General features: G+C 52.3%; 1 protein-coding gene across 1 annotated transcript in view; it reads right to left on the bottom strand.

Annotated features, from left to right (window-relative positions):
• LOC143793051 (plasma kallikrein-like) overlaps nucleotides 1-12,718 on the bottom strand; it is a 185,791-nt gene that overhangs the window by 56,576 nt on the left and 116,497 nt on the right. The window contains exons 8-10 of the mRNA XM_077279639.1: nucleotides 6,110-6,219; nucleotides 5,877-6,030; nucleotides 5,560-5,672 (exon numbers count right to left, since the gene is read on the bottom strand). Coding sequence (XP_077135754.1) covers nucleotides 5,560-5,672; nucleotides 5,877-6,030; nucleotides 6,110-6,219 — 377 coding nt within the window. The remainder of the gene's footprint in view (nucleotides 1-5,559; nucleotides 5,673-5,876; nucleotides 6,031-6,109; nucleotides 6,220-12,718) is intronic.

Raw genomic sequence — 12,718 nt, 5'->3', positions numbered from 1 at the left:
TGCTGTGTGTGCTGCAATACCTCCTATCTGCTCCTCCTGCTGTCCCTGGGCTCCAACACCGCTAGTTGTTGTCCGGAAGTGCTGTCCGCACAGAGCCAAACACCTCGCCAATGTGTTAGTGGGGTTCAGTAATGCCTGCTGCTCCCCTGCTGTGTATACGGCAACGTGTCATGCGACCGCCACGCAGGCACAACAACTTAAATTTAAGGGAACCTGTCCCCCCCCAGGCGTTTCTTACTGAAAGAGCCACTTTGTGCAGCAGTAATGATGCAAAAGGAAAAAGTGCCTCTTTTCGTGGTGCTCCTTGCACATGCTGAACCTAACACTTATGAAATGTGTCCCCTCACACCGTTAAACCGTCCGGTAGGTGGAACTTTCCTTCGTAATGTGATGCAGCACAGCCGTCATTCTTACCCCCTTGGCGCCGTGCGCCGCCTCCTCAGCGTTGTTTGAATCTGTCCCGGAGCCTGCGCTGTTATGTTAGCCCTTGGACATGCACACTTAGCGCTGCCCGTCTTCTGACATTATTTGGTGTCAGGCTGGCTGCGCCTGTGCGGCCGCGCTGGACGAGATCCCGCCTCGTAGTGTCTTCTGATTTAATCCCACTGCGGGCCTGTGATCCATGGACATGCGCAGGGCATATCTTAACATCCGCCTCTCACTCATCTCCCTACGCCTTCTTCAGACTATGCAACGTCAGCTGATCCCTAATAGCATGCCACGGCCGTGACGCCGCACAGTCTGAAGAAGCCATAGTGAGGGGAGTTAGAGGCGAGGATATGCACTGCTCATGCTCATGGATCACAGGTCCGCAGAGTGATTACATTAGATGACACAGCGAGGCGGGATCTTGGCCAGCGCGGCCGCACAGGCGCAGCCAGCCTGGCACCAAATGATGTCAGAAGACGGGCAGCGCAAAATGTGTGCATGGCCAAGGGCTAACATAACAGCGCAGGCTCCGGGACAGATTCAAACAACGCTGAGGAGGCGGCGCACGGTGCCAAGGGGGTAAGAATGATGGCTGTGCTGCGTCACATTACGAAGGAAAGTTCCACCTACCGGCCGGTTTGACGGTGTGAGGGGACACATTTCATAAGTGTCAAGTACAGCGTTTGCAAGAACCATAATTAAAAGAGCTAAGTTTACCTTTTCCAGCATTAGTGCTGTACAAGATGGCTCTTTCAGCTACAAACGCCTGGGGGGGGGGGTTAAAGGTTCCCTTTCAACTTGCTCCAGTGCAGGCTTCGGCCTACACTCTGCTCCTCCCGCAGAGCCTGGGCTCTAACACCGCCAGTTGGCGCCCGGAAGTGCTAGCTGCTTAGAGAAAAACACCAGCCAATGTGTCAGTGGGGTTCAGCCCCGCCAGCTGTTCCCCTGCTGTGTAGCCGGCAACGTGTCCTGCAAAAGCCACGCAGACACAAAGCTGCCTCCAGTGCAGGCTTCGGCCTACACTCTGCTCCCTCTCCTCCTGCTGACCCTGGGCTCTAACACCGCTAGTTGGCGCCTGGTACTGCTAGCTGCACAGAGAAAAACACCAGCCAATGTGTCAGTGGGGTTCAGCACCGCCAGCTGTTCCCCTGCTGTGTAGCCGGCATCGTGTCCTGCAAAAGCCACGCAGACACAAGAACTGAAATTGAAGGGTACCTGTCCCCCCTCCCCCAGGTGTTTGTGTGTTTTACAGCCACCTTGTACAGCAGTAATGCTGCATGTGTGCAAGGTGGCTCATAAACGTATTCTCCTTGCACACGTGGAACAGAACACGTCTACAATGTGTCCCCTGAGACCATTAAAACGTCCCTGAGGTGTGACTTTCCTTTGTAATGACACGCAACAACCCCCTTGGTAGCACAGCCCTTCTTCTGACATCATTCTTTGGCTGGCTGCGCCTCTGCGGCCACCCTGCCCGACACAACGCCCCTCGGTGTCTTATTTATTTTGACTGCGAGGGTGTGATTGACGGGCATGAGCAGTGCATATCTTCGCCAGGCTGTCACTCAGCTCCTTCCGCCTTCTTCAGACTGTGCGGCTTCATGGCCGTGGCATGCGATAAGGGATCAGCTGACGCCGCACAGTCTGTAGCAGGTGTAAGGACCCGAGCGAAAGGCGAACATATGTACTGCGCCAGGCCATGAATCCCAGCCCCGCAGTGTGAAACACTGTAAAGGCACTGCTGGGCTGGGATTCATGGGCATCGCGAACCGCACCAGTCGACATGAAATGATGTCAGAAGACGGGCAGCGCATGGCCAAGGGATAACGCAACAACGCAGACTCCTGTACAGCAAAATGCGATGCTCAGGAGGCCGCGCCAAGCACCAAGGTGTTATTTTTGCCAGCTGTGCTGCTTCTCATTACGAAGGGAACTCCCGCCTCCAAGACAGATTGACTGTATAAGGGCCAAAATGTTGTACAAGTTTCATTCAGCTTGTGCAAGGAACAAAATTAAAAGAGCAACCTTTGACTTGTGCAGCACTACTGCTGCATAAGGCGTGGCTCTTCTAGTGTGTAACCCCTGAGGGGGGGTTAATGGTTACCTTTAAAATTGGTTCAATTAGGCTTCGGCCTACACTCTGCTCCCCCTGCAGAGCCTGGGCTCTAACACCGCCAGTTGGTGCCCCGAAGTGCTGGCTGCACAGAGAAAAACACCCGCCAATGTGTCAGTGGGGTTCAGCACCGCCAGCTGTTCCCCTGCTGTGTAGCCGGCAACGTGTCCTGCAACAGCCACGCAGACACAACAGACCTACAAATGCCTCCAGTGCAGGCTTCGGCCTACACTCTGCTCCCCCTGCTGACCCTTTGCTCCAACACCGCTAGTTGGGGCTCTAGGAAGACAAGCTTGAATAGGTCCCCATCCTGGTTCCAGCACCGTCAGCTGGTTCCGGGCAGAGCCTTTGGCTTAGGTGCCTCCCTCTGGGTATCCGAGTTCCACCAACGTCAGGTGGTCCTTGGTAGTGCTTTCAGGCACGGGTACCTCCTGCTTAGTAACCGGGTTCCAGTAACGTCAGCTGACCCTCGGTAGTTCCATTGGCTTTTTGACCTTTGGCTACTTATCCGGGTTCCAGTACCGTCAGCTGGTTCTCGGCAGTGTCTTTTGCTCTTGTACCTTCTGCTCCCCATCCTGGTTCCAGTACCGTCAGCTGGTTCCGGGCAGAGCCTTTGGCTTAGGTGCCTCCCTCTGGGTATCCGAGTTCCACCAACGTCAGGTGGTCCTTGGTAGTGCTTTCAGGCACGGGTACCTCCTGCTTAGTAACTGGGTTCCAGTAACGTCAGCTGGTCCTCGGTAGTTCCATTGGCTCTTGGACCTTCGGCTACCCATCCGGGTTCCAGTACCATCAGCTGGTTCTCGGCAGTGTCTTTTGCTCTTGTACCTTCTGCTCCCCATCCTGGTTCCAGTACCATCAGCTGGTTCCGGGCAGAGCCTTTGGCTTAGGTGCCTCCCTCTGGGTATCCGAGTTCCACCAACGTCAGGTGGTCCTTGGTAGTGCTTTCAGGCACGGGTACCTCCTGCTTAGTAACCGGGTTCCAGTAACGTCAGCTGGTCCTCGGTAGTTCCATTGGCTCTTGGACCTTCGGGTAGCCATCCGAGTTCCAGTTCCATCAGCTGTTTCTCGGCATTTTCTCAGCCTTCTTGTACCTTCTGCTACATTTCCAAGTTCAAGACCCTAAAGACGACGACCCGGAAGACCACCCCTAAGATGACGACGACACCAGAGACGACAACCACTGAGATGACGACGACCCTGGAGACGATGACCCTGAAGACCACCCCGATGACGACGACCCCGGAGACGACGACCCTGGAGACGACGACGACATGGGAGACCGAGAAGCAGAAGAACAAGAGGCTGCAGAACAAAGAGCAGAAGAACATTAAGCATAACACTAAATATCAGAGCAAAAGATATTATCTAAATTATAAGCAGAAGAAGACTAAGCAGTGTATGGGGGTGAGTCCGTTCCTCCTCGTGGTGCCCCTGGATAAAGCCTGATGCTGCAGGCCAAACTGAACGCGGACAAATGTAACTCTTTTGTGACAGGCAGAACGGAAGGTGTAATCTTCAAACTTTTATAGATAACAACTACGGGAATGCCTGTCACAAATAAGAATATGATGAAGAACTTGAATATGAAGAAGAATAAGAGTTAAATAAAAAGAATATGAACAATGTAACAAAAAAAATTATAGGTAGAAGATGAAGAAGAAGATGAATAAGGTGAAGAAGAACTTGATGTCAAAGATGCTGATGATGATGAAGAAGAAAGTGTGGGAGAAGTAAAAAAGAGGGTGAAGGGCGTGGAAGTAGTGAAACATCAATATCTGACAAAATAAAAAAAAACTTAACATAGTCAATATCTTTGTAACTCCGAACGTTTAAAAAAAAAAAATAAAATTCCTGCTATTCTATTTGATTGGGCTAAACCTCTATGCCTTTAATGTCTCCGCCACGTCCCCAATACATCCTACATTATTCTTAGTTGTTTTCCTTCATGTAGAATGAACCTACAAGGAAAGAAAGGGTTTATTTTAATTCCGATATTTTCGTCCCATTGACTTGCATTGGGATCGGGTATCGGAATCGGCGAGATCCGATACTTTGACGTTATCGGCCGATACTTTCTGATACCGATACTTTCCGATATCGGAAGGTATCGCTCAACACTACTCCTGTCCTGTTACTTGCATTTTGTGGTTGAGTAAAGTTTGCGGGAAAATGGGTGTGGTTTAAAAAAAAATGTGTGTGACTTTAAAATGGTATTGGTTTGTTAACAAAAACAGGGAACCTGGTAAAAATTTGAAACCCACCCCTGCTTCCTGCCTTGGATTGCCAACTTGACTTTGAATTTTTTATGGACAACTTATTAAAAAAATAACAGACAGACAATATTTTTACAGACACATTTTAAAACCATAATAAATTATTAAGATAATGAATGATCCATGTCTACAGCTCATAATTCTGATATGTAGACTTTAGCTGTTTTAACTGTATACTGTAAAATAATTGTACTTACAGATAAAATAATCTGTAGCAGTTTCTTCAGCTTAAAAAAAATCACGGACTTCTCAATTTTTTTCCCCAGACAGAGCATAAAAGTGCCCTATTTTTACAAACTATGCTGAATTTCTGGACGGTTGGCAACCCAGTTACTTCTTTATTTATCCCATTTATTGAGCCATGTTATTGTTACATGATAATTTGTAATTCCCTCTAACCGGCTAGTGTTTTTAATCTTGGCTGATCGATTTATCTCTAGGCAGACTGAATGTACCTGGAATTTCAGCTACATGAGGTCAGCCAAATCACATTACCTCCTTCAACTGCCATTGGGCAGAATTCTGTGTCAGACATTCATTCTCATACTTATCTAACATCTTGGATGGTGCCATACAGTCATCTGTTAAAAGGTGTAGGTTAGAAAATACTGCTGACATAATGGTGACTGAAGCATATATATACCAAATATATTTCAGATCACATATGCACAAACTATAGTTTTCACATAATTTAATATGAACATTCCTCCATTCATTTCTTTTTATAGAATATGCTCATTTTACCTCCAACTATTCTGTTTTTACACAATCTTAAAGAAAAACCTGAATTTCCTCCTTTCCCATTTTCTATAGCAGTCGGCAAGCCATTGGATGACATCCTTAAGTGGCATTTACACCTACAGAAAAAAAATGGTTCATTAATATGATAGCCTCCATGTAATCAAATATTGCACATACCTTATACTGTTAAATATAAGAAACAATTAAAAGGTCATACTTTTTTAAAAAAGATAACACTTTTATATTGCTGATTGATTTAGGTGTAATATTCTACAGCCCAACAAACCATTGCATACATAGGAAGAAGTGATTGTACTTACTTGTTTCTGTTACAATCATGTGGATTGTAGGTAAAGAATTGGCATCGAATGTCATTTGTGCAAAGTTGCTGACAATCCTTCTCGCCGATAACTTCTTCAGCATGAAGATCGGTACCAAGAAAAACAGAATCATTCTGCAATTGCAGCGGACATACTACAGATAGGAAGCAAAATATAATTAATCTATAGCTTCCAATACTGTTCTGTAATTTTTTGTATTTACTTTTTTTTACCTGAAAAGGGGGTTTTACATGACAGAAGGCTAAATCCGGAAAAAACATTGTCTTTGGGTAGGATATCAGTTGGCGGCAAATTTTTGGTTGTCTTTAAGTAACAGCGATTTCTAAAGTAAACATGAATAAAAGAATTGATACAGGTCTTACTGAATTATTGCAGTAGAATAGACAAATATTCCACACACAGCCATCCACAGAGCTTAGCTGTTATAACTCCATAGTCCCTTTCCATTCTGATAGAAAATTTCAAAGTATTGTACTCAGCGGGGGCTCCAACAGTTAGTCCCACAGCAATCGTCAAACTATGATCTAATCTGTGCTTAAGTGATACATTGACGAGATATGGTAATAACTCTTTTTTTAAAAAAGTCAATTTCACCGAATCCATTTTTGATCTTTAAAATAGAACCTGTCACTTGATTCATGCTGCCTAAAGCATGGGCAGCACAAATCAAAGCCTATCTGCACAACTGAAGCCATGTGTATTTAGGTACGGTATGTTTTTTCCTAAACACTTTGGCATTTTAAAGAAAGTATAGTTTGAAGCACTTGGTGTGGCACAACAGTAGTCTTGTTTCTGCCTACGGTCACCAGTATCATTTCTGCCTGTCAATCACTCGGAGTGGCACTGGGAAAAACCTACCGGGGTGGTGCTATACTGATCTTGTCTCTTCCTATTGTCCCAAGCAGGTTCTTATAACACTAATTTATCTGCAAAATCAAAACTTTTCCAAGAACAATATACCGGACTGCAGCGGTGTAGTTAGGCTTTGATTCATTCTCCTTGCGGTTTGGGCAACATGAATTAAATATCAGTCTGTAGAATGGCTATATATTGGCCGATTGGCACTCATTTACTGGCCAATATACATGGGCCAACAAAAACTCTATGTGGAAGGATTATTAATTCGATCTTTCTGTACAATAGAGCATCATACCTCCCTTTTACAAAGGGTGATGTGCAGCCGACAATGATTTTTATGTCTGTGTAAACGACGCTATCACTCAACTAACAACAGCATTCAATATTTCTTAATCAGCTGCATATTCACAGTATTTGAGGTCATGTTCCCACGCAGTATAAATACGTCATGTTTTCTGCTGCAGCTTTTTTGTTCAGAAAATCCGGTGCATTTAACTGTCCAAGGAAAGTGAGTGTCACTTCATAAATACTCATGCCCACTGTGCATTTAAAGATGCTGTTAAAACTGTGCATTATTCCTATATACTTATACTAGCTATTGAACCCGTTCTACGCCCGGGTGGCGAGCATTTATATTGTTATATGGTCTCCATCCTGGTATGTGCTGCTCCCATCTTGCTCTCCCATCCTGTCATGTGCTGCTCCATCCTGCGCCCCCATCCTGTCATGTGCTGCTCCACCGTGTCATGTGCTGCTCCATCCTGCATCCCCATCCTGTCATGTGCTGCTCCACCGTGTCATGTGCTGCTTCATCCTGCGCCCCATCCTGTCATGTGCTGCTCCACCGTGTCATGTGCTGCTCCATCCTGCATCCCCATCCTGTCATGTGCTCCCATCCTGCGCCCCCATCCTATCACGTGCTGCTCCATCCTGCGCCCCCATCATTGCGGGCGGCTGTGCGGAGTGCGGGCGGCTGTGCTGAGTGCGGGCGGCTGTGCTGAGTGCGGGCGGCTGTGCTGAGTGCGGGCGGCTGTGCTGAGTGCGGGCGGCTGTGCATGGCGCTGCTGGGTGCGGGCGGCTGTGGGTGGCTGTGCTGGGTGCGGTGGCTGTGCTGGGTGCAGCGGCTGTGTGTGGCTGTGGGCGGCGGCTGTGGGCGGCTGTGCTGGGTGCGGCGGCTGTGCGTGGCTGTGCTGGGTGCGGCGGCTGTGCTGGGTGCGGCGGCTGTGGGTGGCTGTGCGTGGCTGTGCTGGGTGCAGTGGCTGTGCGTGGCTCTAGGCGGCTGTGCATGACTGTGGGCGGCTGTGCTGGGTGCGGCGGCTGTGGACGGCTGTGCTGGGTGCGGTGGCTGTGCTGGGTGCGGCGGCTGTGCGTGGCTGTGCTGGGTGCGGCGGCTGTGCTGGGTGCGGCGGCTGTGCGTGGCTGTAGGCGGCTGTGCGTGGCTGTGGGCGGCTGTGCTGGGTGCGGTGGCTGTGCTGAGTGCGGCGGCTGTGCTGAGTGCGGGCGGCTGTATGTGCGGGCGGCTGTGGGTGGCTGTGCTGGGTGCGGCAGCTGTGGACGGCTGTGCTGGGTGCGGCGGCTGTGCTGGGTGCGGCGGCTGTGCGTGGCTGTAGGCGGCTGTGTGTGGCTGTAGGCGGCTGTGCGTGGCTGTGCTGGGTGCGGCGGCTGTGGACGGCTGTGCTGGGTGCGGCGGCTGTGTGTGGCTGTGGGCGGCTGTGCGTAGCTGTGGGCGGCTGTGCGTGGCTGTGCTGGGTGCGGCGGCTGTGCGTGGCTGTGCTGGGTGCGGTGGCTGTGCTGGGTGCGGCGGCTGTGGGTGGCTGTGCTGGGTGCGGCGGCTGTACTGGGTGCGGCGGCTGTGGGCGGCTGTGTGTGGCTGTGGGCGGCTGTGCGTGGCTGTGGGCGGCTGTGCGTGGCTGTGCTGGGTGCGGCGGCTGTGGACGGCTGTGCTGAGTGCGGCGGCTGTGCTGGGTGCGGCGGCTGTGGGCGGCTGTGCTTGGCTGTGCTGAGTGCGGCAGCTGTGCTGGGTGCGGTGGCTGTGCGTGGCTGTGGGCGGCTGTGCGTGGCTGTGCTGGGTGCGGCGGCTGTGCTGGGTGCGGCGGCTGTGCTGGGTGCAGTGGCTGTGCGTGGCTGTAGGCGCCTGTGCGTGGCTGTGGGCGGCTGTGCGTGGCTGTGCTAGGTGCAGCGGCTGTGCGTGGCTGTAGGCGGCTGTGCTGGGTGCGGCGGCTGTGCGTGGCTGTGCTGGGTGCGGTGGCTGTGGTGGGTGCGGCGGCTGTGGGTGGCTGTGCGTGGCTGTGCTGGGTGCGGCGGCTGTGTGTGGCTGCGGGCGGCTGTGCTGAGTGCGGGCGGCTGTGCTGAGTGCGGGCGGCTGTGCTGAGTGCGGGCGGCTATGCTGAGTGTGGGCGGCTGTGCTGAGTGCGGGCGGCTGTGCTGAGTGCGGGCGGCTGTGCGTGGCACTGCTGGGTGCGGGCGGCTGTGGGTGGCTGTGCTGGGTGTGGTGGCTGTGCTGGGTGCAGCGGCTGTGTGTGGCTGTGGGCGGCGGCTGTGGGCGGCTGTGCTGGGTGCGGCGGCTGTGCGTGGCTGTGCTGGGTGCGGCGGCTGTGCTGGGTGCGGCGGCTGTGGGTGGCTGTGTGTGGCTGTGCTGGGTGCAGCGGCTGTGCATGGCTCTAGGCGGCTGTGCGTGGCTGTGGGCGGCTGTGCTGGGTGCGGCGGCTGTGGACGGCTGTGCTGGGTGCGGTGGCTGTGCTGGGTGCGGCGGCTGTGCGTGGCTGTGCTGGGTGCGGCGGCTGTGCTGGGTGCGGCGGCTGTGCGTGGCTGTAGGCGGCTGTGCGTGGCTGTGGGCAGCTGTACTGAGTGCGGCGGCTGTGCTGAGTGCGGGCGGCTGTATGTGCTGGCGGCTGTGGGTGGCTGTGCTGGGTGCGGCGGCTGTGGACAGCTGTGCAGGGTGCGGCGGCTGTGCTGGGTGCGGCGGCTGTGGACGGCTGTGCTGGGTGCGGCGGCTGTGTGTGGCTGTGGGCGGCTGTGCGTAGCTGTGGGCGGCTGTGCGTGGCTGTGCTGGGTGCGGCGGCTGTGCGTGGCTGTGCTGGGTGCGGTGGCTGTGGTGGGTGCGGCGGCTGTGAGTGGCTGTGCTGGGTGCGGCGGCTGTACTGGGTGCGGCGGCTGTGGGCGGCTGTGTGTGGCTGTGGGCGGCTGTGCGTGGCTGTGGGCGGCTGTGCGTGGCTGTGCTGGCTGTGGACGGCTGTGCTGAGTGCGGCGGCTGTGCTGGGTGCGGCGGCTGTGGGCGGCTGTGCTTGGCTGTGCTGGGTGCAGCGGCTGTGCTGGGTGCGGCGGCTGTGCGTGGCTGTGGGCGGCTGTGCGTGGCTGTGCTGGGTGCGGCGGCTGTGCTGGGTGCGGTGGCTGTGCGTGGCTGTAGGCGCCTGTGCGTGGCTGTGGGCGGCTGTGCGTGGCTGTGCTGGGTGCAGCGGCTGTGCGTGGCTGTAGGCGGCTGTGCTGGGTGCGGCGGCTGTGCGTGGCTGTGCTGGGTGCGGTGGCTGTGGTGGGTGCGGCGGCTGTGGGTGGCTGTGCGTGGCTGTGCTGGGTGTGGCGGCTGTGTGTGGCTGTGGGCGGCTGTGCGTGGCTGTGGGCGGCTGTGCGTGGCTGTGCTGGGTGCGGCGGCTGTGCTCGGTGCGGCGGTTGTGCTGGGTGCGGCGGCTGTGCGTGGCTGTGGTGGGTGCGGTGGCTGTGGCGTAAGTAACAAATAGCTGTGGCATGAAGTGCCACAGCCTCATGGCACAGCAATTTGTTACTTGCGGAGGGCGAGTATACTTACCTGTCCCGTTCCACCGACGCCATTCCGGGCCATGAATATCCCCCTGCTCCCGGAATCGGCGCCTGCGCAGTCCGCGCTTTCCGGCGCCATTTTCTTGAAGACACATTGCAGTGTGTCTTCAAGAAAATGGCGCCGGAAAGCGCGGACTGCGCAGGCGCCTTTTCCGGCACCAGGAGGACAGATTTTCTGTGTCCTCCTGGTGCCGGAAAAGGCGCCTGCGCAGTCCGCGCTTTCCGGCGCCATTTTCTTGAAGACACACTGCAATGTGTCTTCAAGAAAATGGCGCCGGAAAGCGCGGACTGCGCAGGCGCCGATTCCGGGAGCAGGGGGATATTCATGGCCCGGAATGGCGTCGGTGGAACGGGACAGGTAAGTATACTCACCCTCTGCCTCCTGGCTCGTCCCTGTTTCTCTGTTGGAGATCGCGGTGTGCGTTCAGCACTTACGCATACCGCGATCTCCTGGGAGCGTCGCTCTGTGGGGTCCAGACTGCGCGGGCGCTTGCGCTTGCGTAGTCTATAAAGGCTTCGGACAGAGTGACGCTCCCAGCGTTATATTATAGATAGGTTGCATCCTACATTATTTAGTTAGAGCAGACATCTGCCCTGATGGAATATTAATGAGCCGCAGCAATCAGCGACCACTCATTGGCTGTAGTAGGCACATGATACTATAATCTGACATCACCCTCCGGGAACAACTGCACCAACAATGTTGGATAGTCGCCGTTGTGGGAGGCAAGTGTCCATTGATTTTATTTTAATTGGACTCCTGAATAGATTTGGGCAGATCATTTGGTTTGATATTTGGAAATGCCAGCTTTGTTAAATTTTCCCCAAAAAATGTGATTTACGGTGAATAAATTCATGGTAAATCACATTACTACAAAACCTCTATGACACTCTGAGGTCTCCTAAAACTGTTTTGAACCCTTTTAGAGTTTTTTAATGCAAGTGTAAGCAAGTTGCGGGATGCAGTGATAGACAGCAGGCAGAGCAAGGGTTAACAAATGTAACAGTTTTAATTTAATGGGGGTTAACTCCTCAGAGGGAGATGAAGGGTTAAACAGGGGAATAGCAGTCCAAATTGTGGAGAATATGCAAGGTAAATAAACAAAGTGACTGCCTGTTCCCGCCAAGACTGACTGCTTCCACGCGCGCTGTGGCTCTTGCCACTTAGCCACACCCGCTATTTCCGAGTGCATAGGTCTGTCCGGCCTCTTACTCCTTCCCCCGGACAACAGAGGAGACACCCCCGGCATAGGACAGGTACCCACGGCCTGGTTCTCCTTCTTACAAAAGCACAGACATATTAATGTTCAAGTGACCTCAACCGATCAGGATAATGGAAAAAAAATTGTAGCCAGTGGTACTCAGCAGCGTGTTTTATAACACACTGTAGTATCAGACATTTTAGGCTACTTAAATTGAAGAAACAGTCCAAAAATAATTTTTTGTGAGGAGATGCCATTGCCTTGCTTGTGTTTATACGCAGACAGTGCAAGCAAGAGAAGCATGATCTTTCTCACAAGGAGTAGTGCAAAACTTCTCCCTTTTTTTGAACTATCAAGAGTTTTTTTCTTTGCTAAATGAAGAAGTGATAGCTTTTTCACAAGCAATTCAAAAATGATTCTTTATACGGGGAGATGGAACAAGTTAGCTGTTTTCAAAGTGAAGAAACAATGAAGTAAGCTGTGCAAAAATTAGCCCTATTTTTGCAGCAGTTTCAGGTTTGTGTACCCTCAAGAAAGCACTTTTCCCAGCAACAGTACATTATGGCTATATAACACGGTGGATAGCCAAAAAGTGTGGCTGGTGTGGCTGTGCAGCAAAAGCCAAGTGGTAAAAAATAGATAAGGGCAGGCAGGGTGATGTCTGGTAATATAGTGCCAGCAAAGGGAGTTTCTTCAGCAGGAGTATTACAGTATTGATCACATGGTAGAGTAGATGTCTAGCTTAGCCTAGGCTATCGGCAATGGTGGCAGCAAAACGGTGTAAAAGAAAGACAAGGCACAGTCAGGCAGGCAGATGGAATAGAAAATGTAATATGATGAATGGCATCATCGTAGGTGAATGCAAGTTGGCACTGATCCATTGACTGATTCATTTTAACAAATGAAAGGTGTTCCACCATTCCTGCAGTTAACCTGGTCAACTTAAGT

Source organism: Ranitomeya variabilis, chromosome 1 (assembly GCF_051348905.1).
Source record: "Ranitomeya variabilis isolate aRanVar5 chromosome 1, aRanVar5.hap1, whole genome shotgun sequence".
In the NCBI taxonomy this organism is placed as follows: domain Eukaryota; kingdom Metazoa; phylum Chordata; class Amphibia; order Anura; family Dendrobatidae; genus Ranitomeya; species Ranitomeya variabilis.
Note: the sequence above shows the minus strand (reverse complement) of the source record. Positions and strands in the feature narration are given on the sequence as shown.